At 38.9% G+C, this 26,985-nt stretch overlaps 1 protein-coding gene across 3 annotated transcripts in view; it reads right to left on the bottom strand.

Moving 5' to 3' along the window:
* Positions 1–26,985, bottom strand: part of LOC137281710 (protocadherin gamma-A4-like) — a 72,569-nt gene that overhangs the window by 20,070 nt on the left and 25,514 nt on the right. For all 3 annotated transcript variants that reach the window (XM_067813129.1, XM_067813128.1, XM_067813131.1), the window contains exons 3-16: positions 16,747–16,828; positions 15,652–15,720; positions 14,576–14,769; positions 12,898–12,987; positions 12,158–12,265; positions 11,783–11,884; positions 11,171–11,305; positions 10,539–10,626; positions 9,893–9,984; positions 9,075–9,248; positions 8,897–8,958; positions 6,179–6,263; positions 5,462–5,584; positions 4,692–4,747 (exon numbers count right to left, since the gene is read on the bottom strand). In XM_067813129.1, the coding sequence (XP_067669230.1) occupies positions 4,692–4,747; positions 5,462–5,584; positions 6,179–6,263; positions 8,897–8,958; positions 9,075–9,248; positions 9,893–9,984; positions 10,539–10,626; positions 11,171–11,305; positions 11,783–11,884; positions 12,158–12,265; positions 12,898–12,987; positions 14,576–14,769; positions 15,652–15,720; positions 16,747–16,828 (1,460 nt within the window). The remainder of the gene's footprint in view (positions 1–4,691; positions 4,748–5,461; positions 5,585–6,178; positions 6,264–8,896; positions 8,959–9,074; positions 9,249–9,892; positions 9,985–10,538; positions 10,627–11,170; positions 11,306–11,782; positions 11,885–12,157; positions 12,266–12,897; positions 12,988–14,575; positions 14,770–15,651; positions 15,721–16,746; positions 16,829–26,985) is intronic.

Raw genomic sequence — 26,985 nt, 5'->3', positions numbered from 1 at the left:
TGAAAGAAACAAAACAGGTATTGCAATGAACAAATGAAGATTTATCTGAAGAAACCCGCATCTGTTGTGCTAGGGATTTATAAACACGCAAGCACGCACGCACGCACGCACACACGCACACACGCACGCACGTATGTATGTTTATATTCTAATTGTCAGATTCAGAAAATCCATATGATCTAAATTTACTTTCTCGACAAAAACAAACCAAACATAATACCAAATATCAAAGAAACAACTATGCATTAGTGCTGAGGCAATCCAAACTTGTCCAGTTATTCTAATTGGTGGTCCTATTTAGGAAGTGGACAGTATCTATACACAGTGACTAGCATCAACACGGGTGATTCCTCGTCCTGTCTGTTAAGTGTCTGTGTGTATAGACAGATGTTCCCTTCATAACAAAATTGTCAGACGTGCATACACTTGGCGAGATAGTCTGTCTCACAGTCCCTGAACCACATTATTTTGCCTACTATACTTTGCTTACGAAACCATATTTGTTTTGTATTTGTAAAGATGAACATAGAAGCTTCATTAGGTCTCTGAATGAATCAGACTTTATTTTTAATGGACTGGTGTCTTTTCCAAACATATTAGTTTTTTTCTTAACTCTTTGTTAAAACTTTAAGAGGCTTTTTAATGGAATGTTTCAGTGGACTTTAACTTTTAACGTCTGTATTGTCAAGTTGACAACAGGGGTGTTATTGTGGATCTCACTATATTGCACCTTTTCATGGAACGACTAGTTTCAGGCTTTATATGCCAAATGTCCCTATAATAACTGGTTTTCATACAGTAACACTATCACCTCAATGCTTTTGGTGGCTCCGAATGGATAATGATTATATTGCTCATATGCACTGATTTTTGTAAAATGGCAAATTTCGTTTTAATCTTCAACAGTTCAAACGCCATGTCACTTTCAGTGACAAAACTTGTTTTCAATGTTAACCATTCTATAGTATCATCGACCTCGTGCGTTTTCAGGTGAGACATTGACCGGTCTTTGCGTGTGTTTGTGACATGTGGGGAAGAGTATGTTCACCTTTTCGCGAACATTTGTTATCATCACAGTTTGACAGTGATTCATAAACGCATGCTAATGAGAAGGTCAGGCTCTTGCAATCGACTCTACAGCCAGCAGAGATTTTCTGCACATATGAAATTTGTTTTGTCGCTTTTATTTCCGGTTAGAGAAGACACGTACTATTGTGGTCGATCTGAATTTTGATGGAATGAATTGGATCATATTAATCACATCAACGTAATATTTTCTGAATGACGTTAAGGTCATTTCAAATGTGATCGCTATAAATCTATTCGTATCAGTAAGATAAACAACTCTAGGGCTTAATCATCACGAGATTGCTCTGTGACGTTTGTATCACTTCTCATATATTACTGTATCCCCACATCACTGTATCGTTATAAAAAATGAAGCAACAGTTCAAATCGAGGTTAAAAAATCGATTGATTTTCGGATACAAATATAAAAAATCAAAATAGGATAAACCGTCCGACTTTAGGCCGGTGATGTTCTCTTTGAAAAAAAGACACTCAACATGATCTTGGTATATCAAGATAAACCGCTTGCATTTCCGACATAAGACACAAACGCCCACGTATATTTCCAGAGGGTGTTTGTATGGTGATTGTCCTAACATTGACCAGAATGTCGCACCTACCTGTCAAACATACTCTCCCCTAGCACGAGAATGCGGAAGAACACCAACAGTCTAACAGGAGATAGAGGAAGGCTTATTCACGGGTGCCAAAATTGACCAAGATTTGGGGCTGTCTTACTTGACAAATTTACACCAGGTTCTTCAGCGTTAAAATAGATAGTGATTTCCGTTGCCCGCTATTCAAAAGGCATTAAAGGGGAGAAAAAGCGAAGCTTTGTGAGTAAGATGATCCCCTCCTTCAAGTTTGAATAAATCCGCCTGACGGGCAAAACGCCATGCCTTTCGGTCTTACACAAACAGATGAAAAAACAACACAATGTTTGGTTCAATCGCGACAGGTATTCGAGCTTCAGCTGTGGCAAGGAGCTGCCAGAATGGGTGGGATTTGTGGTAATGTTGGGATATCGAGTTGCATTTTATAAGATTACTTTTTAAAAAAATCTACGTAGTACTTTTGTTTTGACAAATTCCTTTCCTGTCTAGGATAAAGCCTTGTACGTGGTTTGGCATGTGTTGTTACTTTACCTTGGGTTAACAGGTTTACAAGGCAATACAACACAATGGATATTTTGTGTATAATTTAAGAAATAATTTGAGTGAGTTTATATCTAAGAGAATTCTATGAACTACCCTGAATTATATCGGTTGTTACACCCTGGACACACCGTGACAACGTCATCTCACTTACAAGATGGTTGGTGTCTGGCCATCCCTCGGTATCAGTGCTCAACAAAATGGCCAGCATGGAAAACCAAAGTTCTGAGGATAGGCAACTCTTTATTGCAAAGAATGCGACTTTTCGGTGTAGATGCTAACATTGTTATCAATTGCTTGATAATGTATCTGGACGGGGAATATCCACAGAAATTGGTTTTCCTTCATCTTAACAACTTCTAAAATATCTCTCAAAGAAATACGGCCATCACTCGGGTTAAGAAATTACAAGGATTATATAATATAATATAAAAGGCTAAGAACTCATAGTCATGTGGAAGAGTGTAATGATAGGAGAATAAAATACTGCGATTGAGTATAATTTTCGTCCAGTTAATTCAACTACACCTTGATTTTATGTAAACTTCCGATGCTGTTTTTGTTTTCATATAAGTGACACGAAATTATGACACCCGACAGATAACCTGCTGCAGAGGAACACTCATGACTTTCCAACAACACTGATTCCACATATCATGAAAATCAAACGGACAGTGGAGATATGTTTCTGAAAATCATTGATGACAGCGTGTCCGCGAAGAGGGTAAAAAGTAACTATCACAATTCACGGCGAAACTCTAAATAATGCTAGTCATTTTGGAAGCAGAGAGAAGAAAGGGACTAGAAAGGAAATTAAACTTTTAGTAAATCATTGCTATGTTAATATGATCCCTTTCCATTGTTAAGATGTATGACCGTTTCTTGTTTCATGTTTGTGTAAAAGCATAGTTCCGTCTGATAAGGATGTAGCTTAAAGGACGAATATTTCCTAACTATTGTTCTCCGCACCATTCCTAAACAATATTTCTTTACACAATCACGTCTATATTAACACGAAACGAATTTCACGTTCGAGCGTTGCATGAAGAAGTGTCAAAGAAGTGTCAAAGAAGTGTCAAAGAAGTCTTATATCAACAAATAGGGAAAGGGAAAATGAAACAGAAAGAAAACATTTAACAGTTCTTCAATTCCAACATAACATATTGCACCAAACGTTTCCTTTTAAAAAAAGAATCAAATAAAATAATATTAACAAATGGCTAACGTTGAAACAACATCACCACCTTTCAACAACGTGCCTCCAATCATCAAATTTCACAGAAGTCTAGTCGGCTGTTAAGAACCTTTTTATCAATCATCCGTGAATTTTCTGGTTAAATATTGCCCACGTGTAGAATCAGCATATATGATGCCAGATTTGACTTTCATCATCGAAATATTTGTTTCGTCGTCTGATGTCGCTACTTTTGGTTGACAGCATAATTCCATTAATTTTGCTCCATAATAAATGATAAAAGACCCATGCATAGTGAATGTTTCTCATTGTCTTGTATTTGATGGAAGAAGTGTCCCTATTTACTAACACTGTTTGAAACCTGGTAGGGTATTTGACACTTGTTTGCACACAGAGTTGATCGATCCGGTTTCAAATAACAATGGAAGATTCAGCCCGACGAGGACTAGACTGGAGGATTGGGCCTTGCAATGTGGGAATGTTTTTCTGCATTCATCTGGACGCTGGGTAACTTACTCGTAGGATTGGCAAGACATCGAGACTTCTTTGTCATGTATTTGAAGTCACTGTCGGATTTGGGAAAAAAGTTGATTTTTCTACAGAAGCTAATAGAATAATCTTCCACGGAAATAGTGTTGATGGTTTGAAGAGCTTTTTCTGTTCTTTTAGAAGCGGCAACACTTAACACTTCTAAATGTAGAGTTTGTGTGGGAATACTTTGAATATAATACACAATTGTGACACGAGGGTTGAGTGCATTTGTATTCAAACAGGAATAGGATAACCTGACCCTCGCGTCATTAATATGAAAATAGATCGCGTTTGTGACATGTCTGTCCTACATTATGTGAAGTCAGAGCATGAATCTCACGATACAGTAAACATTTAATAATTATGTAAAAATCAAAACATTAATATTAATGACTCATCACTCCAGAATGTTCATTAGAATCATTCTAAACCTCAGAGTGTAATGTATGTTTGTTTATTTGTGTATCATTGTGATCACACGATTCTATGGATACAACCTAATAATTTAATGGCACTCTTGTTCAACATACTGTATTTCCTCTAATAAACGTTGGACGTAAAGCAGCTTACTAACGATTACGTTAGTGGCAACCGGTAGGTGCAAAAGAACCGGGAGTCTGGTAAACTCAGGGTCTGGAAGGACGTTGAGAAAATATGCGCCCGGGCGTTTATTAGAAGAAATACGATATAACGAAACGAAGGTTACAACAGACACAGCTAGTGAAATATGCAACATGTCGTACCTTGTGTGACTCGCCAGTGAGAAACTCAGCACAGAGTTATAGTCATGGTCCATTGCCTGAAATAAAAAATAAAACTGGTGATAAATACTGATAGATTAAAGATCAGTTCCATAGCAGAATGACGAAACATTCTTTGAATGGAATGTGGCTAGGCTGTGAGGTTATGCAACATCGACAAATTAATTTACATTAACGGTTATGTAACTATATCACGCGGACAGACAGATACACGCACAATGCATACGCAACTCTTTCCCACACAATATATTGTACATGTAACTGTCTAAAGCTGCTGTTTCTTAATCCCAACTTCAAGGTTCTTTTCTTGGTTCTTTGGCACCCCCATAGCAACGGTGCATGTCACAGTAACGCTGAAGATTAACTTCGTGTATGAATAGAGATACCGAGTGAGTGAGTTTAATTTTACGCCGCACTCAGCAATATTCCAGCTATATGGCGGCGGTCTGTAAATAATCGGACAATTCAGTGATGAATAGCATAAACTTCGATCTGCGCAAATGGGAACCGATGACATGTGTCAACCAAGTCAGCGATCCCGTTAGTCGCCTCTTATGACAAGCATAGTCGACTTTTATGGCAAGCATAGGTTGCTGAAGGCCTATTCTACCCCGGATCTTCACGGGTCTGAATAGCATTAAGAACCATATAGTGAGTTACTGAACGCGGAGTAAACGGGGTTCGATTGTAATTAGTGCTCTGCTGTTACATTAGTACTGTCATGCAATATATACTATTTTCACTACACATACCTCCACTGTCGTTATTAATTCACCGGTAACTCTTTCTCTCTCAACTGTGATCTCTTTCTGAGTGAAGACAGGGTTGTTGTCGTTAACGTCAGACACAGACACCGTCACTGTCGTCGTTGTGTTCTGTAACAGCAGGACAACATGTAACAGCGTGCTGATACTGTCATAGTCTACACTCCGAGTAGATGCATGACCATTATCACGGGCAAATGGAAAGAAAATGTTTCAAAAGAAATGAGATTCAAGCACTCGGCCACGGAGAAGTCCGAAGAACTGGCTTTCTTGCAGTGTACCACGGGCTAACAATTGTTTTTTTTAAAATAAATAAATAAATAAATAAATAAATAAATAAATAAATAAATAAATAAATAAATAAATAAATAAATAAATAAATAAATAAATGAAAGAAAGAATGAATGAATGAATGAATGAATGAATGAATGAATAAATAAAAATAACACACGATGCACGCCCGCCCTGGACGTGTACGTGTGTAATGCTGTCGTTGACTGTTTAAGTCTGCAGACGTTCTGAAAAGGTTTGGCATTTCACCGTGAAATCCAGCTCTCAAGAATATGACTTGTATTGATGGGCTTCTATTTCATGACAGGATCAGGCCACAGTGCTCAGTGATTTAGTCACCTAATACGTCTGAGTCAAAGTTGTAAGACTGCAAGTGAATGCTATATCGATATCTTGAAGAAAGAAGATACTTACAAACTGCCCATCAGTGACCACGACGACGACAGAATACCCAGTCTCTCGTTCGTAGTCTAACGCTTGTCTCAGCTGCATGACACCACTGCAACACATACACCAGTCATAAAACACGAATGCTTCCGGGCGCTGATCTCATTCCAACCAATTTGTTCAGAGGCTCTACAGAACAGTTTCAAGGACGGACAAGAAAATAAGCTGGTCCGTGACATAATGCTGAAATGCCGTATCCGTTAACAAAGTGTAACGATAAGCTATGACAGATTTCGGAAATGCCGCATCCGTTAACAAAGTGTAACGATAAGCTATGACAGATTTCGGAAATGCCGTAACCGTTAACAAAGTGTAACGATAAGCTATGACAGATTTCGGAAATGCCGTAACCGTTAACAAAGTGTAACGATGAGCTATGATAGATTTCGGAAATGCCGTAACCGTTAACAAAGTGTAACGATAAGCTATGATAGATTTCGGAAATGCCGTATTCGTTAAAAAAAGTGTAACGATAAGCTATGACAGATTTCGGAAATGCCGTAACCGTTAACAAAGTGTAACGATAAGCTATGATAGATTTCGGAAATGCCGTATTCGTTAAAAAAAGTGTAACGATAAGCTATGACAGATTTCGGAAATGCCGTATTCGCTAAAAAAAGCGTAACGATAAGCTATGACAGATTTCGGAAATGCCGTAACCGTTAACAAAGTGTAACGATAAGCTATGATAGATTTCGGAAATGCCGTATTCGTTGACAAAGTGTAACGATAAGCTATGACAGATTTCGGAAATGCCGCAACCGTTAACAAAGTGTAACGATAAGCTATGACAGATTTCGGAAATGCCGTAACCGTTAACAAAGTGTAACGATAAGCTATGACAGATTTCGGAAATGCCGTAACCGTTAACAAAGTGTAACGATAAGCTATGATAGATTTCGGAAATGCCGTATTCGTTAAAAAAAGTGTAACGATAAGCTATGACAGATTTCGGAAATGCCGTATTCGCTAAAAAAAGCGTAACGATAAGCTATGACAGATTTCGGAAATGCCGTAACCGTTAACAAAGTGTAACGATAAGCTATGATAGATTTCGGAAATGCCGTATTCGTTAACAAAGTGCAACGATAAGCTATGACAGATTTCGGAAATGCCGTAACCGTTAACAAAGTGTAACGATAAGCTATGACAGATTTCGGAAATGCCGTAACCGTTAACAAAGTGTAACGATAAGCTATGACAGATTTCGGAAATGCCGTAACCGTTAACAAAGTGTAACGATAAGCTATGATAGATTTTGGAAATGCCGCATCCGTTAACAAAGTGTAACGATAAGCTATGACAGATTTCGGAAATGCCGTAACCGTTAACAAAGCGTAACGATAAGCTATGACAGATTTCGGAAATGCCGTAACCGTTAACAAAGCGTAACGATAAGCTATGACAGATTTCGGAAATGCCGTAACCGTTAACAAAGCGTAACGATAAGCTATGACAGATTTCGGAAATGCCGTAACCGTTAACAAAGCGTAACGATATGCTATGACAGATTTCGGAAATGCCATAACCGTTAACAAAGTGTAACGATAAGCTATGACAGATTTCGGAAATGCCGTAACCGTTAACAAAGTGTAACGATAAGCTATGATAGATTTCGGAAATGCCGTAACCGTTAACAAAGTGTAACGATAAGCTATGACAGATTTCGGAAATGCCGTAACCGTTAACAAAGTGTAACGATAAGCTATGACAGATTTCGGAAATGCCGTAACCGTTAACAAAGTGTAACGATAAGCTATGACAGATTTCGGAAATGCCGTAACCGTTAACAAAGCGTAACGATAAGCTATGACAGATTTCGGAAATGCCGTAACCGTTAACAAAGCGTAACGATAAGCTATGACAGATTTCGGAAATGCCGTAACCGTTAGCAAAGCGTAACGATAAGCTATGACAGATTTCGGAAATGCCGTAACCGTTAACAAAGCGTAACGATAAGCTATGACAGATTTCGGAAATGCCGTAACCGTTAACAAAGCGTAACGATAAGCTATGACAGATTTCGGAAATGTATTCGTTAACAAAGCGTAACGATAAGCTATGACAGATTTCGGAAATGCCGTAACCGTTAACAAAGCGTAACGATAAGCTATGACAGATTTCGGAAATGCCGTATTCGTTAAAAAAGCGTAACGATAAGCTATGACAGATTTCGGAAATGCCGTAACCGTTAACAAAGCGTAACGATAAGCTATGACAGATTTCGGAAATGCCGTATTCGTTAAAAAAAGCGTAACGATAAGCTATGACAGATTTCGGAAATGCCGTAACCGTTAACAAAGTGTAACGATAAGCTATGATAGATTTCGGAAATGCCGTATTCGTTAAAAAAAGCGTAACGATAAGCTATGACAGATTTCGGAAGTGCCGTATTCGTTAAAAAAAGTGTAACGATAAGCTATGACAGATTTCGGAATTCGAAATATATGAAACATACTGGCACCGCAATCTGAGCAGGGTTTGTCCTATTAACAACCAGAACATAAAACTGGTACTTGCAGAGCTCCAGGTACTGGTGCTTTCAGATTAGTTTGATCGCATACCCTTGAAACATATTTTGGGTGGATGTGCTTGTCACAATACATTTTACAAACTGACACACATGCACTTATTCAAATTTAATAGTTAAAATGACAAGTTTGTCGATATTCTATATCTCCTGACCTGTCTCCGTTGATTGTGAATACGTCTTCCTCCTTGGCAAAGTAATACCGTAGCCTCGATCCCTGCAGGACAAGAAATAACGCCTTATGAAAATGAGTGAGTGAATCTTACGAGTAAGTCCAAATAAATTTAAAAACAAGAGTGAGCGAGATGAGTCGTAGAGATTGGGATCACGTACAAAGTCTGAGTCTGTGGCCGTGACGGTGACGATGGTGGAGCCCACTGGCAGACTCTCGGGGACGTTGGCTGTGTAGGATTGCTGTTGGAACACAGGGGGCTTGCTGTTGATGGCGGATACAACTACTTTCATGAAGGTTGTATCTGTCCTGAACGGGTTGTCAACTTGAATAGCCTGAAACAAACATGTAAGTTTCCTCTGTTGAAACAGACGAGGTCCGCTGAACTTTCACGTACTGATTGTACCCGATTCTCTGTCGTCCACCCCTATCTGCAATGCCCAGCCCAAAGCGAAGCAATATTCCTCAGCTTCTGAATCTTTCACAACTCAATGCTGAGCTTTTTCAGTATCATTTACCTGCCTTCCTAAATATATCGACATAACGTATTTCCAGAGACGAAGCCTTACTCTTGACTCTTGGAGTCTTTCTTGTAATACCTGTGGTCCTTTCATGGGATCGTGTTGAAATATTTGGCAACCAACTCCATCAAAGTTCGGTCCAGAACGTTTCAGTAAAGTTTCCGTGTTATAGTTCAGGATAATTGGAGAAGAAATGCTTCATTGGAATTAATTTGTATGAATCCAACGGGACAAAATTTGTTTGTATGGACAACGTATACAAAAATACCTTTAAACGACTGATGAGTTGAGTGAGTATAGTTTTACGCGGCTTTTGCAGTGTTTAAATATCTCACACAAAATAACTCTACATTTTAACACTTGTAGGGAATCGAACCCGATCCTTCGACAAGGCCAACGAGCCCGTAAACCAGCACACTAGTTTAAGTGACCGATGCGTTGTCAGTGTAGTGACCTACCTCGATCATGATGGAGAATTCCTGGGCGGGAGGCGGGCTGTTGACCGACACCACTGCTGTGTTAGGGTCAATCATGAAGTAGTTGTTAGTGGCTGAAATAGGACATTATTACAGAGGGCCAATTAGAAAGTGATCAATTTTACCACGTGTTATGTTTGGGATTACACTTTCGCAACCGATTCCAGTGTGTATGTGTGTATGTGTGTGTGTGTGTGTGTGTGTGTGTGTTTAATAATATCGACTTAAAAGTGGTTTCGAAGTAAGTAAGTACTTCCAGTCATCGGAGTTTCGACAGAATATTGACAATAAGTAACATCCAGGGACCAAGCCATTACTTCGACACAACCGTCAGTTCGACACATCAAACTTCGAATAACGTCACATCTAAAATGATGACACATTATACAGATTATTAATAAAGATTATTATTTATACACATTATTGCATAACAAGTACGTGTGTAGCCATAATGAACAACAAAACATACGCAACGTTTTTCAAGGTTATAAACAGAAGACATAATCATGAAGCCTTTTTCGAAACTTGCGTTTCTCTTGCTTTTCAGTATAGCAACACACATACTTGTTATGCAATGGTCTTTGAAGCGCAGTCTCACCTAAACCACGAGTGATAGTGACAACCTCACCTTTCTTAATTGAATAGCGGAGGGGAGCGTTGATTGTAACGTCCTGGTCACGGGCTGAGATGGGCTTCGTAACATTCACTATTGTACCCTTGAAAACAAATGACAATACTCCGTGATAATACAAGCAATATAAAACCAGATTGGTGAATACATACGGGTAATAAAACACATGACAGGAGCTTGTCGTTAGAAGTGTCTCAAAGAATCAGGGGATCAAACTCGGTGACTTTGTTGACTGCATGTCACCATGTCGTATATCGGTGCTCATGATGTCAGTCACCTGATTATTTGCTTGTGACGTACACGTAGCAGCAAGTGTCAACTGAATCAGTTCGTATATGCCTTACGCTGTGTACAAATGCAATCCCCGAGAGGCGGTGGGTGGCTTAGTGGGTTAAAGCGTTAGCTCGTTGCGCTAAAACATTAGATACAGTTCCCCACATGGTTACAATGTGTGAAGCCACCAGGTGGTCAAAAAAACCAACGATAACAGGTGTACACGAAACCAGCCAGGAAGCCTTTCCTAAGGGTAGCAACTTGAAAATTAAACTGTGTGTTTGTAATCACACATATATGGCAATTAAAGTAATATATGCTAAAAAATGCGACATATTTCAGTTTAGACCTCGTACCTTTCGTGACAGTTCTGGGACAGTTCCTGTATATGAAGGTTCGTCAAAAGCAGGTGGAAGATCATCCATGTCGATAACGTTGATGTGCAGGGTTGCTGTTGCTGTCATCTGGGTCGCTCCCCCTGTGGGCTGGTCCTGTTAAAAACACAAAATGAAAACGTGTTACGCACTATAAATGAATAGGTTAACGGTATGTAAAATATGTTTTATCTGTCCCCAGTAAAGGACAGATTGATGTCGGATTCCAGCACTTTCGATGGGTTGAACCCACACACTCAGAGTTAAGTACCTGATTGCCAGCGAGCAAAGTCAGTTGCCTGACCCGGCTCAACTACCGCGTCTTCCACAAGGGTTTGGCGTCTAATTTTGTGTGCTTGATTATTTGCCTGATTGAGTGGTTCTGTACTTTACTGAGAAAGTGTAATCCTAAATATAACATACATTACATTTGACCACTTTCTAAATGGCATTGTGAATTCATAGGTTAAGGGGATATTATAATGCATTACCATGGCAGAAAAGGGAATTGCATGTGTGACACTGATTGATATAACGTCACATCGAGTGAAACGGACGAATCGTTAGCTCACTCTTGACTAATGCTGAACTCACCATTGCGGTTACTTGTATCGTCATGTTAGGGGTTGTTTCATAATCCAACGGGCTGATGAGTGTCAGAGAAGTCCGGAGTGGATTTTTAATTTCAAAGTATGACTGTGAAAAGAATGCAAACAAAATATTACGAAACTTATTTTTTTACTTTAGTAAATTAGCGAAATTAGTAAGAACCAAATCATATCTTCGCGTTTCAATACCACTGAGAGCATAGAAACGCCGGCGTTCGGTGATGGTTTACATTTGGATTTACATTTTACAACTGTTATTTACTTTCACGTCCAATGTAAATATGTATCGAGAGTAACTATTATTCAGTTTTTTCCCGTGTAACGTTATAGAAAGTACGATGAATGTTGGCAATATACAGACCGAGTACATCTCAGGGATGCTGTAGTAGATACGCCCGTTGGAATTTTTATCAGCATCCCTGTCTGTGGCAGAAACTGGCGTTGGAATAACTGTCCCGTTTGGCTCTCTCTGGAACATTAAGTACAATCATCACTCTACAGAATTAAGATGGTCATATTTTGTCTTGTTTGTGATTGTTTTTATTTCCTGTCAGTGGCTACATCATGTAATTGCAATGTGAGATGTTTTATATGTAGTTACAGATTTCATAACGCTGATAACGAAAAGCATGAAGCCATATTGTTTAGGAAACTCGAAGGAATGATTAACAGGAAAGAAGTTATCAATAGGAAAGACAAAAGGCAGCAGTCTTTCAGATGATAAACAGAAGCCAATCGTTTACAAAACTCGAATAAATTAATAATAGAAAAGAAATTATCCGTATGAAAGACAAAAGGTAGCAATCCTTCAGATTGGGACCCATGTTAGTTGTGGTTAGGTGTTTGAACACAAAAAACAAAAAAAACAAAAAAAAAAAAACCCCAGCAAAAAACCCCCGAAACTACAACAAAGAAACAAAACAAAACCATAGAAAACAAACAAAAACAACCAAACAACAAAGTAAAATAAAATAAAATAAAATAAAATAAAATAAAATAAAATAAAATAAAATAAAATAAAATAAAATAAAATAAAATAAAATAAAATATCGGTACATGACATTAACCAGACTGTTCTTTCACTTAATGAAATTAACATACCTCGCTGACGTTAATGTAGTAATTGTCCTTGTCAAACACTGGAGGATGGTCGTTGAAGTCTTTGATCAGCATGGTTACAGCGATAGTTAGCTGGAATAGGATTTTATAGTTCCTTTACTGTGGTATACTTATATTGTGGTATACGTACATTGATGTATAGTCGTTATGGTGCTGTATTCTTACAGTGTAGTATACTTACTTTGGGTACAGTCATGGTGTAGTATACTTACATTGTGGTATAGTCACAGCGTGGTATGCTTACATTGTGGTATACTTACGTTGTGGTATAGTCACAGTGTAGTATACTTACGTTGTGGTATAGTCACAGTGTGGTGTACGTATATTGTGGTATGGTCACAGTGTGGTATGCTTACATTGTGGTAGTCACAGTGTGGTATACTTACATTGTGGTATAGTCACAGTGTGGTATGCTTACATTGTGGTATAGTCTCAGTGTGGTATGTTTACATTGTGGCATTGTCTCAGTGTGGTATGCTTACATTGTGGTATAGTCACAGTGTAGTACACTTTCATTGTGGTATAATCACTCTGTGGTATACTTTCATTGTTGTATAATCACTCTGTGGTATACTTTCATTGTGGTATAATCACTCTGTGGTATACTTTCATTGTGGTATAATCACTCTGTGGTATACTTTCATAGTGGTATAATCACTCTGTGGTATACTTTCATTGTGGTATAATCACTCTGTGGTATACTTTCATTGTGGTATAATCACTCTGTGGTATACTTTCATTATGGTATAATCACTCTGTGGTATACTTTCATTATGGTATAATCACACTGTGGTATACTTTCATTATGGTATAATCACTCTGTGGTATACTTTCATTATGGTATAATCACTGTGTGGTATACTTTCATTATGGTATAATCACACTGTGGTATACTTTCATTGTGGTATAATCACTCTGTGGTATACTTTCATTATGGTATAATCACACTGTGGTATACTTTCATTATGGTATAATCACTCTGTGGTATACTTTCATTATGGTATAATCACTCTGTGGTATACTTTCATTATAGCACAGTCACAACGTGACCTTGCACCTTGCAATGCTGATTAACTTATTTATCCAATTTCAAGTCACGCATTAAGCTTGAACATCCTTATCTCTACACCCAACAGAATCTGGTTCAACAGAGGGATTATTATATTGCTTTCACGATTATTATATGGTTTAAAGTTCATAGCTCAAAACCGACATTCTCAAACAACGGCTGCAAGAAACTAAACCTCTCAGTTGATTGTATCCTAAATGTAACTGAACATATCGCTAGTTAGTCAGTACCAAATACTTTCAAACATAAAGGAATTTAAATTATTACAAATGGAAAAAAAAACAAGTAGTATAGAGCAAATCTGCTGACGTCTTCTCTTTGACATTAATATTGTCATTTTGGGCTGACAGTTACGTTTCAAACATGGCCGGGTTGTTGTGGATAAATGGTTTACTCTCCCCATCAGTTTATGGTCCTGTTTACAATTGGTGGCGGAACTTGATACTGCTATGTAACATTTATCAGCGGTTTTTATGCTATTTTCAATATTCCATAGCAATGTAAACACGGTATGCTTTCTTTTAACCCTTCACCTATACATTTTCAAATGCATTTGGAAATGACAATGGCAGGTTTGTAGGTAGTTGTTACCTTGGGTTGTGGCGACGTGGCCAGTTGACACTTCAGTTCCAACATCTCAGTTTCTTCACCATTGTCAGCATCCAGTTTCTTGATGAGGAATATCTCCTGACTTGTGTCATTGTAGCCAAAGTAGGTGTTAGGAACCCCTGCCACTCTGACTTCACCAACGCTTGCGTTGTATTGCATTTTTTTCACCACAGAACCTAAAACAATAAGTAGCGATTGTTGTAAGATGCTGTGATATTTCAGCAATATGGCGGTGCTCTTAAATAATGGATTCTGAACCAGACAATCGTGTGATTGATGATGCATCCACACATCAAGTGTATGCATGAGCTTTGTTTGTTTGTGTGTGTGTTGTGTAACGCCGCATTAAACAAAAGTATTGAAGATGTATGGCGGCAGCCTGTAAATGTTTGTGTCTGGAACAGACATTCCAATAACTGACATCATAGCCAGTATACAAGTAGTTGTGATACGAGGGCATCTGGCAAACAGGTCAGCCAGCCTGACCACCTGACCACCTGACCACCTGATCACCTGACCACCTGATCCCGTTAATCGCCTCTTACAACAAACGTTGGCTGCTCAAGACCAAATTCTAACAGCACGAAAAAACGTTACTACACGGTCATATATCAACCCTTCAAGCACATTCTTTGGAGGTGTGTCAATGAACCTAATTTTGGAGGTTATATCAAAGATGCGTGATTGTTCTAACTATCGCAAGATAAACGTTAAATTTAGTTCATTTAGTTCGTCGGAACAAAAATACCCAGTTCGTTTTTCCATCAGTTCAGTTTCAGCATGTACTGGATTGTCAATGATGCATTTGTTTAACCAAAAGTTAGCGGGGTCTTGGCGTAACCCCGCTTTTGGCAATATTCCAGCAGTATCAAAGCTGGGACAACAGAAATGGGCTTGACACATTGAACCCATGTGGAGAATCGAACCTGTGTCTTCGGCGTGACGAGCAAACGCTTTAACCGCTAGGCTCTATAGATATAATGCGTTTGTACATGAATATTTGTATATGGTCACAGACGTCACTGTGAGTGTAAATGAACCATAATTACGATACATACCAACACTTGCACTCTCCTGGACATCCACAAATATCTCGGACAGCCCGCTAGGCATGGCTACACACGCTTCTGTAATAACAAACAAACATCATTTAGTATTAGCTATGCGTGGATATCTCAGCTGGGGGAAGCAGTTTCTGCAGTACGCGGCAGTCGTGCAGTATTCACATGTCGTGAAGCGAACGCGAAGGCCTATTGTTGTGGAACAAATCAAGGTGCCTGTCATAATTCGCTCTGCAGACCAGTTAGTCTTATCTGTTATTGTAACTTCTAATTCCTGTTTCACACTATTTATTTTATTTTATTTTATTATTTTATTTTACTTAACGCCGGTCTGTTTATTAACGCCGCACTCAGCAATATTCCAGCTACATGGCGGCAGTCTGTAAATATGCGGGCCTGGACCAGACAGTCCAGTGATCAACAACATAAGCGTCGATCTACGTAACTGGTAAACGATGACATGTGTCAACCAAGTCTGACCACTTGAATCCGTTAGTCGCCTCTTATGACAAGCATTGGTTTCTAAAGATCAGTTCTAAACCTTTTTTCAAGAGACTTCTCACATGACTTGTCTTTACTCGTAGGTCTCACTGAAAGCAGGAAATTCTGAGACATGCTTTCGGGCTTTCTTCCAAAATGAAGTTGACAAACCGTGATATAACTGGATCCAACTCACTTATCCACTCACTCACTGTAACCTTAGACTGTAATTCATAATGATGATTACTGTGTAATCTTTTGGTATTACATCCCCATTCAGATATTTAAGTGAGTGAGTATAGTTTTACGCCACAGTCATCAATATTCCAGCTGTGCGGCAGCGGGGCTTATAAAAAATGACCCAGATGAGTCTGACCCAAATGATCCAGTGATCAACATCATGAGAAGCGATCTACGCATTTGGGATGCTGTGACATATATAAGTGAAGTGACAGAATATGACCTTCCTATCCCGGGTTACTGAAGACCAATTATAACCCTTTCCTCCGGAATGTTAACCCTTACTATATTGACAAGTGGCAACTGTAATATTCGTTCACTGCTCTGAAACCTTTTGTAGAGCAGATACATTACGGAATAACTTCCACGTACCATATACGGTTAATCCAGAGGCGACTGACAACGCCAACAGCATCCACAACATCACCGTTATTGAAACGTCCATCGCCATCCCCTGGAATGTAAGAATATGCGTTAAAGGTGGATTCGTATCCGACATTGTGACAGGGGCAGTCTGATTGAGATAGGTCACCCAGACAAGTCTGCGATAATCAGGTTATGTCTCTCTCTAAACGCTGATCACAAATTTCCGGAGAATACGTACCAGAGTCTCCTTTCGCAAAGCACTAAGGTGATCGTAAGTCACTAAGGTAACCTTATTAACGTGTTACAGAATGGGAGTTAAGGTTAACCTTAGTATAGGCCATTACAGTGCTTGAACAAACCTCACGCACCAAATGTTGATAATATATGGTTAGGTCCTGAGGTTCTCATTTCAGAAATCTATCATGTAATTCTCAGGAGAGATGTACCAAAAACACGCATCAGCACCATCAACTTTTATTTGACGCTAAAAACCATGAGCCATGTCCATTCCTAATTCGAACAGGAAGCTCCTAAAAATCCGTAAAAAATTGAGATATTTTGTTGGGTCAATCAAATATGTCCCAATATCCAAATCTGAAAGATTAACAATGCTATTTGATAGATTCTAAGTGGGACTTTCTTTATATTTAGAGGTAAAACATGTCATGTGGTTTCTAATTTTGTTTTGCAAATCCCCATTTGCTTCGATGATGCCACCCAGTAAAAACTTTTTTTCAACTCTGAACACCACTATCCCACTCGAAAGACGGGATATCAGCTACTGATATGATGCCCCATGCACTTCCTTATTGTGTTGCCTACGTCATATGTGTATGTGTTTGTTGATGTGAACACTTGACATGCCTTTACTTGTATTTATGACACGCGGTGATACGCCTGGTATCATGACATGCTCATCTGTACTTTACCATCCACACCAACTGCATTGTGTTTCGAAACCTTTTGTTGTGTTGTAAAAACATATTTGTACAAACGTAAGGAATCTGTCAGAATGCCAATAACTTGTATTAGTTCGGAAGTAAACAATGAGTGTGTTTCCTTTTGTGCCCCTCTCAGAGTTATTCCAGCTATAGGGTGCTAAATAAGAGAGCTTGGACCAAACAACCCAGTGATCAACGGCATGAGCATCGATCTACGCACTTGAGATACGATGACATGTGTTAAAGAGGGAACCTGACCATCCTACCCCGTTAGTCGCCTTTTACGCGCATGGATTACTGAGGATCAGTTCTAACCCTGCTCTTCATGGGTCAAATAAACAATATAGACCACACCCAGATTGAGCACATGGACACGGCAATGAGTTTCCACGTTAATACATGTTAATAAACTGAGTTTGTGGCAGTTCATTAAACCGTGACCTCCAGTAAAAGTATGAATTTTATCAGCAATACATCTTTTTGTACTCACTGACAATTGTTCGTAATATGACATAGTTCCCATCGCGTGATAAACACAAAGAATTATTTCCAAGACAAGCTATTCAAACTGATGTTATTGTACACGTAAGTCTATAAATAGTCCGAGAATTATTTCAAACGATAGAGAAACTATCGCAACAAGCGTGTTAAAAGTCGGAATATTTACCCTTTACAAACATCCAACTGGTAATCACTGAATATAAAGCGGCCTCGGACATCTCCTTGCGCTAACACCTTCTACCCAGAAGTAGGAGGGTATTTTACTACAAAGTCGGGGCGGTACTTTTAACATATATGAAAACATGCCAAATGTCCGACGTTTATGTGGCTGTTTGTCCTTACCCTATAGATGCCCATTCGTCTATAGGAAGGGCGTCCCACATTAAGTTTACCGAAGGGCTAAACGACAAGACCTGCTGCTTAAAGAGAGTTCAGGCGCTTTTTGAAAAGCTTGGAGAACATGCAACATGTTTGTTTATTCGCGCTGTTGTCTTTTAAACGTGGATTAATGCTCAGTTAGACTAATATCTAGGGTATGAAATGAACATATTTCACAGAAAAAAACCTGTTGCTGAATATTAATAAAAAGCATGTGATGAAAAGGAGACGGGAGACTTTCTTCCTGAAGCTGTGGACATCTATACTTCCCATATATTCTAGAGATGACACTACGTTATGGATGAGGTACAATTTCTTCACTTGTGTTCTTGAATTTCTTATATTTGTTTTCGTATGGCAGGCTCGTGTCTAGTGTTTGACAATTTTCCTTTAGATTGCTGGGTTGGATTTACAAAAAGGGGAAAACGTCAGGCAGATAGTAGTATTCCTGATATTATTTTTAATGCGGGACGACCTTGGTGGTAGAGTGGACAGCGCGTCTGCCAAGTGATCGGTGATTTGATCCCCAAAAGACGTTAAAGCATGGTACGTATTGTGTCCGTGCCATGCGCAGGGCATAAAGGGCTAATACAAGAATTGGTCGGCTCGGATCTATCTACTGTGTCTGAATTGGGTATCCATGTTGAGTCGTGGTTGAATATATCACTTCTGCTAGATTATATTCCAAATGTCACTGATATTCATTGAGAATTTGGTTACAAACATTTAAGAAATTTTCTAGATTGCCATATTATAGAATAACATTAAAACCTGAATATTATATGGGCATATTTCAATGCACATTCTTTCAAAACATGTCCCATTATATGGAGATGTCATAAAGGATGCATGTTCACATAATATATGCCTTGTCATATCATATGGACATACTTCAATGCATAGCCATTTAATAATGTCATAATATAATATCCCCAAAAAGAAACACATGACAGATATGTGTTGCGAAAATATTGTATTTTCAAACATTATAAATCGTCCACAAAGAGACTTAAGTGCATGATTTTTTGCACCAGTTTAGAAGAAGGTAATGTCTATACAACCAAGTGGATATATTTAGATAACGGAGACTTTGACGTCGCGCGGACCCGACGTCGGATCTCCTGGTTCTATGACCAATCTCTTTCAGCCTGTCCCCTACAGTTTGACCTGATGTCCTCCAAAGCCAAGATTCTCTCTAGCATTCAGACGCTTTGCATCAGAAGATTGGTAATCTCCAGCATGCGTTCTTTCAATGGCTACGAGTAAACTAGTGACGTAGTGATTTGACCTTGAAACGCCTTCAAAACGAATGTCAATTTCTGAAAGTAATCTGGAATTTCATTGCCAGACAGTGCATGCTCTTTGCTGCACAATTTCAACTGTAAGGTGATTTCTGTTGCTTTTCGGTGATGCCTTTTCAATCCTTGTAAGAAATCTCATCAAAATCAACATTTTCAGGTAAAATCGATGCTGTACTTGTGAAATTGTGTAAAATCATGTTATCAGCGCTTTTGTTCATAGGTAATGAATAGATTCTTAAAAAGACAAATCACCTATTCGTATCTTTTTGTGGATAGTATATATTGACATATCTAAATGAATACTGCATTCTCTATTATATGTTCCTTTGAGTGGAATGTTTAGAAGTTGGGCAGTCAGATAAGGACAAACGTTATGGATGAACAACTTCTATTATATGGACATATCGAACATACTTTAATGGATATATAATAAAGCCCTAGATGCATATCCATATATCGTCTATTATATGGACAAATCTAAATACATATTTATATTATACATGCCCACGGGTGGTAAACACGTTTGAGATTCTAACACCCACAAAGATCACTTAAAGAACTATCGCTGAGACCATCAGATACGATACGGGTGACGCTCAGGCAATGAGGACACTTAAATTGAAGCATTCACATTTGGAGCCACTCTACGTGTCCACTCAATCAACGAAATCAAAAAGACGGTAAGTACACATGTAGGCGTCAAAACACATGTCCTCCATACCTCTCATGTCAAGATCCACCTTCCACTTGACCATCACTCAGGCCGACCCCCCATTATGGGGAGCATGTGCGAGATGGCATATTAATGCCTGGTGTTAATCACGACGAGACACCTATCATATTGGGGTCAAAACACAAAGGAAACGTGACACCTGGGAAGCGTGACGAACTGGAAAGTGTCGCGGTTCGGAGATGTTATCTGGATACCTTAATCTGACCACAGTTGACGAGGGTCTGTGCCTTTTTCTTGACAGTCAGTGTCCTTGCTTCGAATGTCAGATGTACGTATGCATTGGAAATGGTTCTCGGTTGATATTTCGAGTTACCCTGTCACACTCACATATTTCATGGGCAAGAGGAGAAAGAGGAGGAAGAACAAGAGGAAGGAGGTGGGTGAAGGAGGAGAAGGAGGGGAGAGGAGACGAAGAGCAAAGACGAGGAAGAGAAAAGGACGAAGGAGTAAGAGGAAGAAGAGAAGGGTGAAGAAGTTGAGGATGAAGAAGGAAAGGAAGAGTCGAAGAGGAAGAGGGAGGAGGTGAAGACAAGAAGAAGATGGAAAGAAGGAAACAGAAGAAGACAAGAAGGAGAAGAAGAAGAAAATCTGAAAGGACGTGTATGTTCAATGTCATAAGGAAATTGTGGACTACAATACTCTTGTATATGCTCATGGCATCGTAGATACACAGGGATGTCTCGGGGTCAGTGTTTACTAGATACTCAATATGTATAAACGTATACGCTTTTGCGGAGCAATGTTTAAAGGTCACATGCAACCAAAAAATCAAACATAATTAAAACACATTTATCACTTATTCATGACATATAATATACATTGCTGCTTTTTAAAAAACAAATAAACAAATTATAAGCGTATAATCGCGATTCAAAAGTGCAATATTTTGTACTTGGGCTTACTTCCCACGAAACGAAGCCGTCGGGAGACCGAACCCAGTCTTAGCACCTGGATGTGCACTCAAGTGTAACGACGGATTCTGATTGGCTGTTTCATTTGCTGATCTGCTGAGGGTTCATTGTGTGTACAGACAGATGATCTGTTTGATGGGCATTTTAGAAGTATAGCGAGTCACAAGAAAGTAAGATTCTTTATGGATAACAACTTCTTTTTGTGTACTTGATGCGTCGTTTCAGTATGGATTCATATACTGTTGTCAAACAAAATCATACATACTAAAACAAGTCGTTATCCATGAAGAATGTATATAGAGATGTTGGGTTTTGAAAATACATGTTCTCCGAATTTGCGCTCGATCCAATCAAAAATGACATCAGTAGAGATGGTAAACTACTGCGTGGCTGGAATCTGTCATTCGTCCAAGTACAAGGCAGGACTTGAAACTGACAAGAGTTTGCACCAGTTTCCGTCAGATCCAGTCATCCGAAAAAAGTGAATGTAGTTTGTTTGCAACCCACAGACATAAAAACATGTCATGTGTATCACACGTGCCTAATTACATAATGCGGCAGACACGGGACTCGGGTGCACGAGTCATAAATCAACTGATTTTCTTTATGTCGTATACTCTGATAGGTGTTAAGTTCAAATTACACGTGGTCAATGATTGAAGCTGTGTACTGCATGTTGTCTTTAGCAGACAGGCAGGCAGACATATAGGTGTGAATAAACCAGACACTGAGCTTTCTCTGTGACAGAGACTGCTTTCCACAATCAACAAGTTTTTTTTACGTAACGAGTAGATCATTTACTTGTTTGTGTACACAACCAAGATAAGACTACTGCTCACGACCTAAGACGCTGGGCATGCATACTGTTTCAAGCTCCGCGAACCTATTATGGACGCAGCGCAGCACAGCTGTTGAAACCAGTTTTCCCCCCAGCGCTGGGGGGAATTTAGTGAAACGTTTGAACTCCGATTTCGCGGGCTTTTTTTTCATCGCTTTTTCTTCAACTTTATAGGTTGAATTGGCATTTTTTATGATTTGTTTCGGTAAGTGCATACCGAAAGGTACCAGAATCTGCAAAGTTGTGTTTTACGTTGCATGTGACCGTTAAAGGGGCGCTTATTTGTATTCATGCATCACCGATACCATTCAATATAATTTTAATCTTCAGACTTACTGAAGAATGGACAAATATTTATGTTTAGTTATATTTTTGTTATATAAGTTTCAACATAAGCCCATTACACATTGAACAGATTCGACCTTGTGTACATTTGCTGCCGGTCTTGATCGTGCTCCTCTTGGATGCTCAAGGTTTAATATTGTCAATAGGAGACTTTAGGAAATTCCAAAATCTGAAAACATACATACATATCGTATCTGAGTCAGTATCGAAGACATGTAGTCGTCTATCCTTACAAGACTTGTAAGCAATACATTCAAAGTAAATATTTTGTTCGACCTTGAGTACAACATACAACGTTTAATTGTGTGGCAACCACAAATTATCGAGATTTAAAATCTGGTATATAATCTATTTGTTCAAAATATGACCCTGTAATGTTTTGTGTGCACTTTATATATCTGGCTCTCTGGCTTCCATACAATAAACATTTGATTTGGCAGGGCACTTCAAGGGCATAGCAGCGCTATACTTGACTGATTGATGATATTCCATAAATAACAACCCTTCCTAAATTCACGAGAAGCCTCAGCAAAGGTGATTGTACGATTTAGACTACATAATGTAAACACCATATATATACCTTTATACAACCCATTTACATTGATATGATATGATATGATATGATATGATATGATATGATATGATATGATATGATATGATATGATATGATATGATATGATATATGATATGATATGATATGAGATATGATATGATATGATATGATATGATATATGAGATATGATATGATATGATACGATACGATACGATACGATACGATACGATACGATACGATACGATACGATACGATACGATACGATATGATATGATATGATATGATATGATATATTTATATAGCGCACATATCCACGCACTATTGCATGCTCAAGGCGCTTGTATGTTTTTCTCGATCACTGGATGTCAATCTCAACAGCACATCGTATTTCAATCTCAACTCTCTTGGGAGTATACAACTCTTGCTGCAACGTGGCGCACCGAGTATATTGAGGCTCCCTCATCCTAACATCCATTAACAGCTGAACTGAAAAGGAGCTGATATGTGTGATATCCATTGAGGACTTCATCATTGCTGGGAGGAGTTAGACAGCAGGGAAAATAATGTGTTTCTAGGATTGTGCCACAGACTAGCTGAGACCAGATGTTAGCGTAACGGTGTGCGGATCCTACCCTATCGGTAGCAACCGTCACAAACACACGTTGAGACTGGTCACCTAATACACAGGAAGATGAAACACATGTCCTAGTTTGCCTCACAGTCCCTGAACCACATAACTTTCCCTACTACCAAGCTGTCTCTGCAATGCCAAAGCCTCAATCCAATTATTAATATAAGCAACAACAGATTTTATCACATCCGGGCCTGAATTATCTCAACTCACTGTTGCTACTTTTTAATTTGAATGGTTTTATTCATTTCAGTCGAAATTATATACATTCAAGAACTAAGCCATAGTCTACACAGGTCCAAATTGTCCCAATAAAACAGAGCCCAACATAACCCTAAATACGTATGAGAGATTCAGAATAGATTATAAGGAACAGAAAGTCATCTAAACATTGGAAAACACACTTGACGTCATAACAAACACCGCAAACAGAGGGCACCTGTTGTATACGAACCAGGAAGTAGTGTTGTCTGGCCACAGACAGGTGCTAGGACGTACCGACAAAGGCAACGCGGAACAGGAAGGCTGGTCTTAACGCTAATATCTGACCAGCTCACTCCCAGCTGATCTTACCACAATCTTGATTGACATCAGGATATGTACACGAAGGCAAGGTCGTATTGTCACGAAAACTTTAGGGCGACTATTGGTGAGGGCAGATAAGGATCCCTTTGAATGAACATTTTCAAGAGTAATTTGACATACACCTACACACTGTGGTTTGACATACACCTTCAGACAAAGATTCAGTTAAAACTATTTGTAAAATCATTTGTTTATACATAGCATTCTCAACAATGGCGTCAGTTTTCTTCGTCAATAATGACGTCTTAACTTTTTGGGTTTGTTATTCACTCAGCATTATATCGGTGTTCTGTAAATAAGCGACTCTGTGTCAGATAATCCAGTGATCAAAAGCATGAGCATCGATCTGCGCAAATGGGAATCGATGACATGGGTTAACCCAGTCAGCGAGCCTGACCGTTCTATTCCGTTAGTTACCTCTTACGATACAAATGGGTTGCTGAAGACCAATTCTAGCCAGAGTATTATATCTTAACTTATTCATGCGAAATTACAAAACATAATTGACACCCATAGCCAAAACACTTATAGATTCTATTAATGTTCCCGCTTTAACATTAAGATATTCATCTGTTTTCATCTAACATTTCCTACATTCGAAAACACATTTTTGAAAGTATTGGATTTTGCAGTTTTTCGTAACGACAATTGGCTCCGTCTTTGTCCACACAAATACGAATGCGCCATTAATCCTTAAAGCAATCAGATCTGTAGGGCTGTGCCTGATTTTACCTTGTCACACTCACTCGTATGAAGGGGATTCTGTGCCCTTGTAGCTCAGGTAGTCCTATGTTGGTCGTGGAAATACAACCAAAATCTCAATGTTTAAAGGAAGACATCTCTCCTTAATGCCATAATCCCATGGATTGAACGTATTTTGACTATAAGGGCAACATTTAAATGGCAATGCCAATCAGCATGTTATGCTGTGACATCGAACGGTACCAACTCACGTATACACCAATATACTCAGGCATCTTGTATATGTGTTTTGATTTCTTTGATCTTGAAATAAACACAGGAAAACATACAAAAGGTCTGTTACAAGTCCGGCGAAGTCCGTCATGTGTAAAACTGTCGTATCTTAAACCAATATTGATGGCGTGGTAACGTAAACCTTTCATACTGCTTGGAAAAGGAGATTTCGTTCGAACCTAAAAGGAAAACATGTGTACCATTCCTATCTATACTACGGGTGAAGTTAAATGATTCATTTTGAGTTGAAATATTGACACAGGTTGTTCACCCTCTGTCCGTAAATACTAAACCATTTCCACATTTGCTAAAAGCAGAGACGATTGTACAGTTGTGACTATAGAGCATGTACTTCTTTGACGTCACATTCACCCGTATCATAGCTGTACGACGTGGTCTGCAACAATCTAATCTGGACAAGACAATTCAGTGATTCACATGATGACAGGTCATGTGCTTATGAATCACTATGAAATAGTGATGATACCAGGTGTTCGCCAAAGGGTGAGCGTATCCCGCTCACATGGTGTCACCTGGCTTAAACACATGCAGAGTCTAGTCAACAGTTTACCTGACACAAATGACTTATGGTACAAGTCAAAATAGTGAATTGAATCGGACGTCATTTTCGTCACTGATGCTTCGAGGTTCGAAATATCCGCTACGTGTCTACAAAAAACGTCTTTATTTCTTTATAACACGATGTTTCTGGGCTGCTTCTTTCCCTTTCATTGACCCGATGAAGGGACGGGAAGTAGCCTTTCATTGACCTGATGAAGGGACAGGAAGTAGCCTTTCATTGACCTGATGAAGGGACGGGAAGAAGCCTTTCATTGACCTGATGAAGGGACGGAAAGTAGCCTTTCATTGACCTGATGAAGGGACGGGAAGTAGCCTTTCATTGACCTGATGAAGGGACGGAAAGTAGCCTTTCATTGACCTGATGAAGGGACGGAAAGTAGCCTTTCATTGACCTGATGAAGGGACGGGAAGTAGCCTTTCATTGACCTGATGAAAGGGTTGTCAGTAATAAAGCAGTTGTAAATTCCCACCATACGTTGTACTATTGTGGAGTTTTGGTAAACAATAGTCTTGTATTTGTTATTGGTATGTTCTTGCATCTGAATGAGTATTTGAAAACAGAATCATGCGTGCATGATATTTTACCAGCAAAATACAGAATTAAAATTAATATCAAGTTTTGATTAGAATACATGTCCACAGGTTTCTTCAGGTGCCCCTTTTATGATAAGATTGACAAACACGATGATCCATTGTGCAAAGAATAATAATGCATTTTTGTTATAAGATAACTGAAGCTGTACGTAACATGTGAATATGTAATATACAGGTTATACACTGTGAAGCTAGTTGTTTCGTGCTGTTTCGTCATTATCAATGTTTCGTCAGGCAGGAATTCATTATACCCAACATCTATATATCAAGCTTTTGGAAGGCTTTTAGAAGTGATACCCATAAAATGTGAAAATGTTTGGATTAATTTTCTCACATGACAGGTCTGTATCTTTGTATGTCTATTGCGCGTAGAACCA

This window comes from Haliotis asinina, chromosome 4 (genome assembly GCF_037392515.1).
Source record: "Haliotis asinina isolate JCU_RB_2024 chromosome 4, JCU_Hal_asi_v2, whole genome shotgun sequence".
In the NCBI taxonomy this organism is placed as follows: Eukaryota; Metazoa; Mollusca; class Gastropoda; order Lepetellida; family Haliotidae; genus Haliotis; species Haliotis asinina.
The sequence above is the reverse complement of the archived record's forward strand: the minus strand, read 5'-3'. Positions and strand labels throughout refer to the sequence as shown.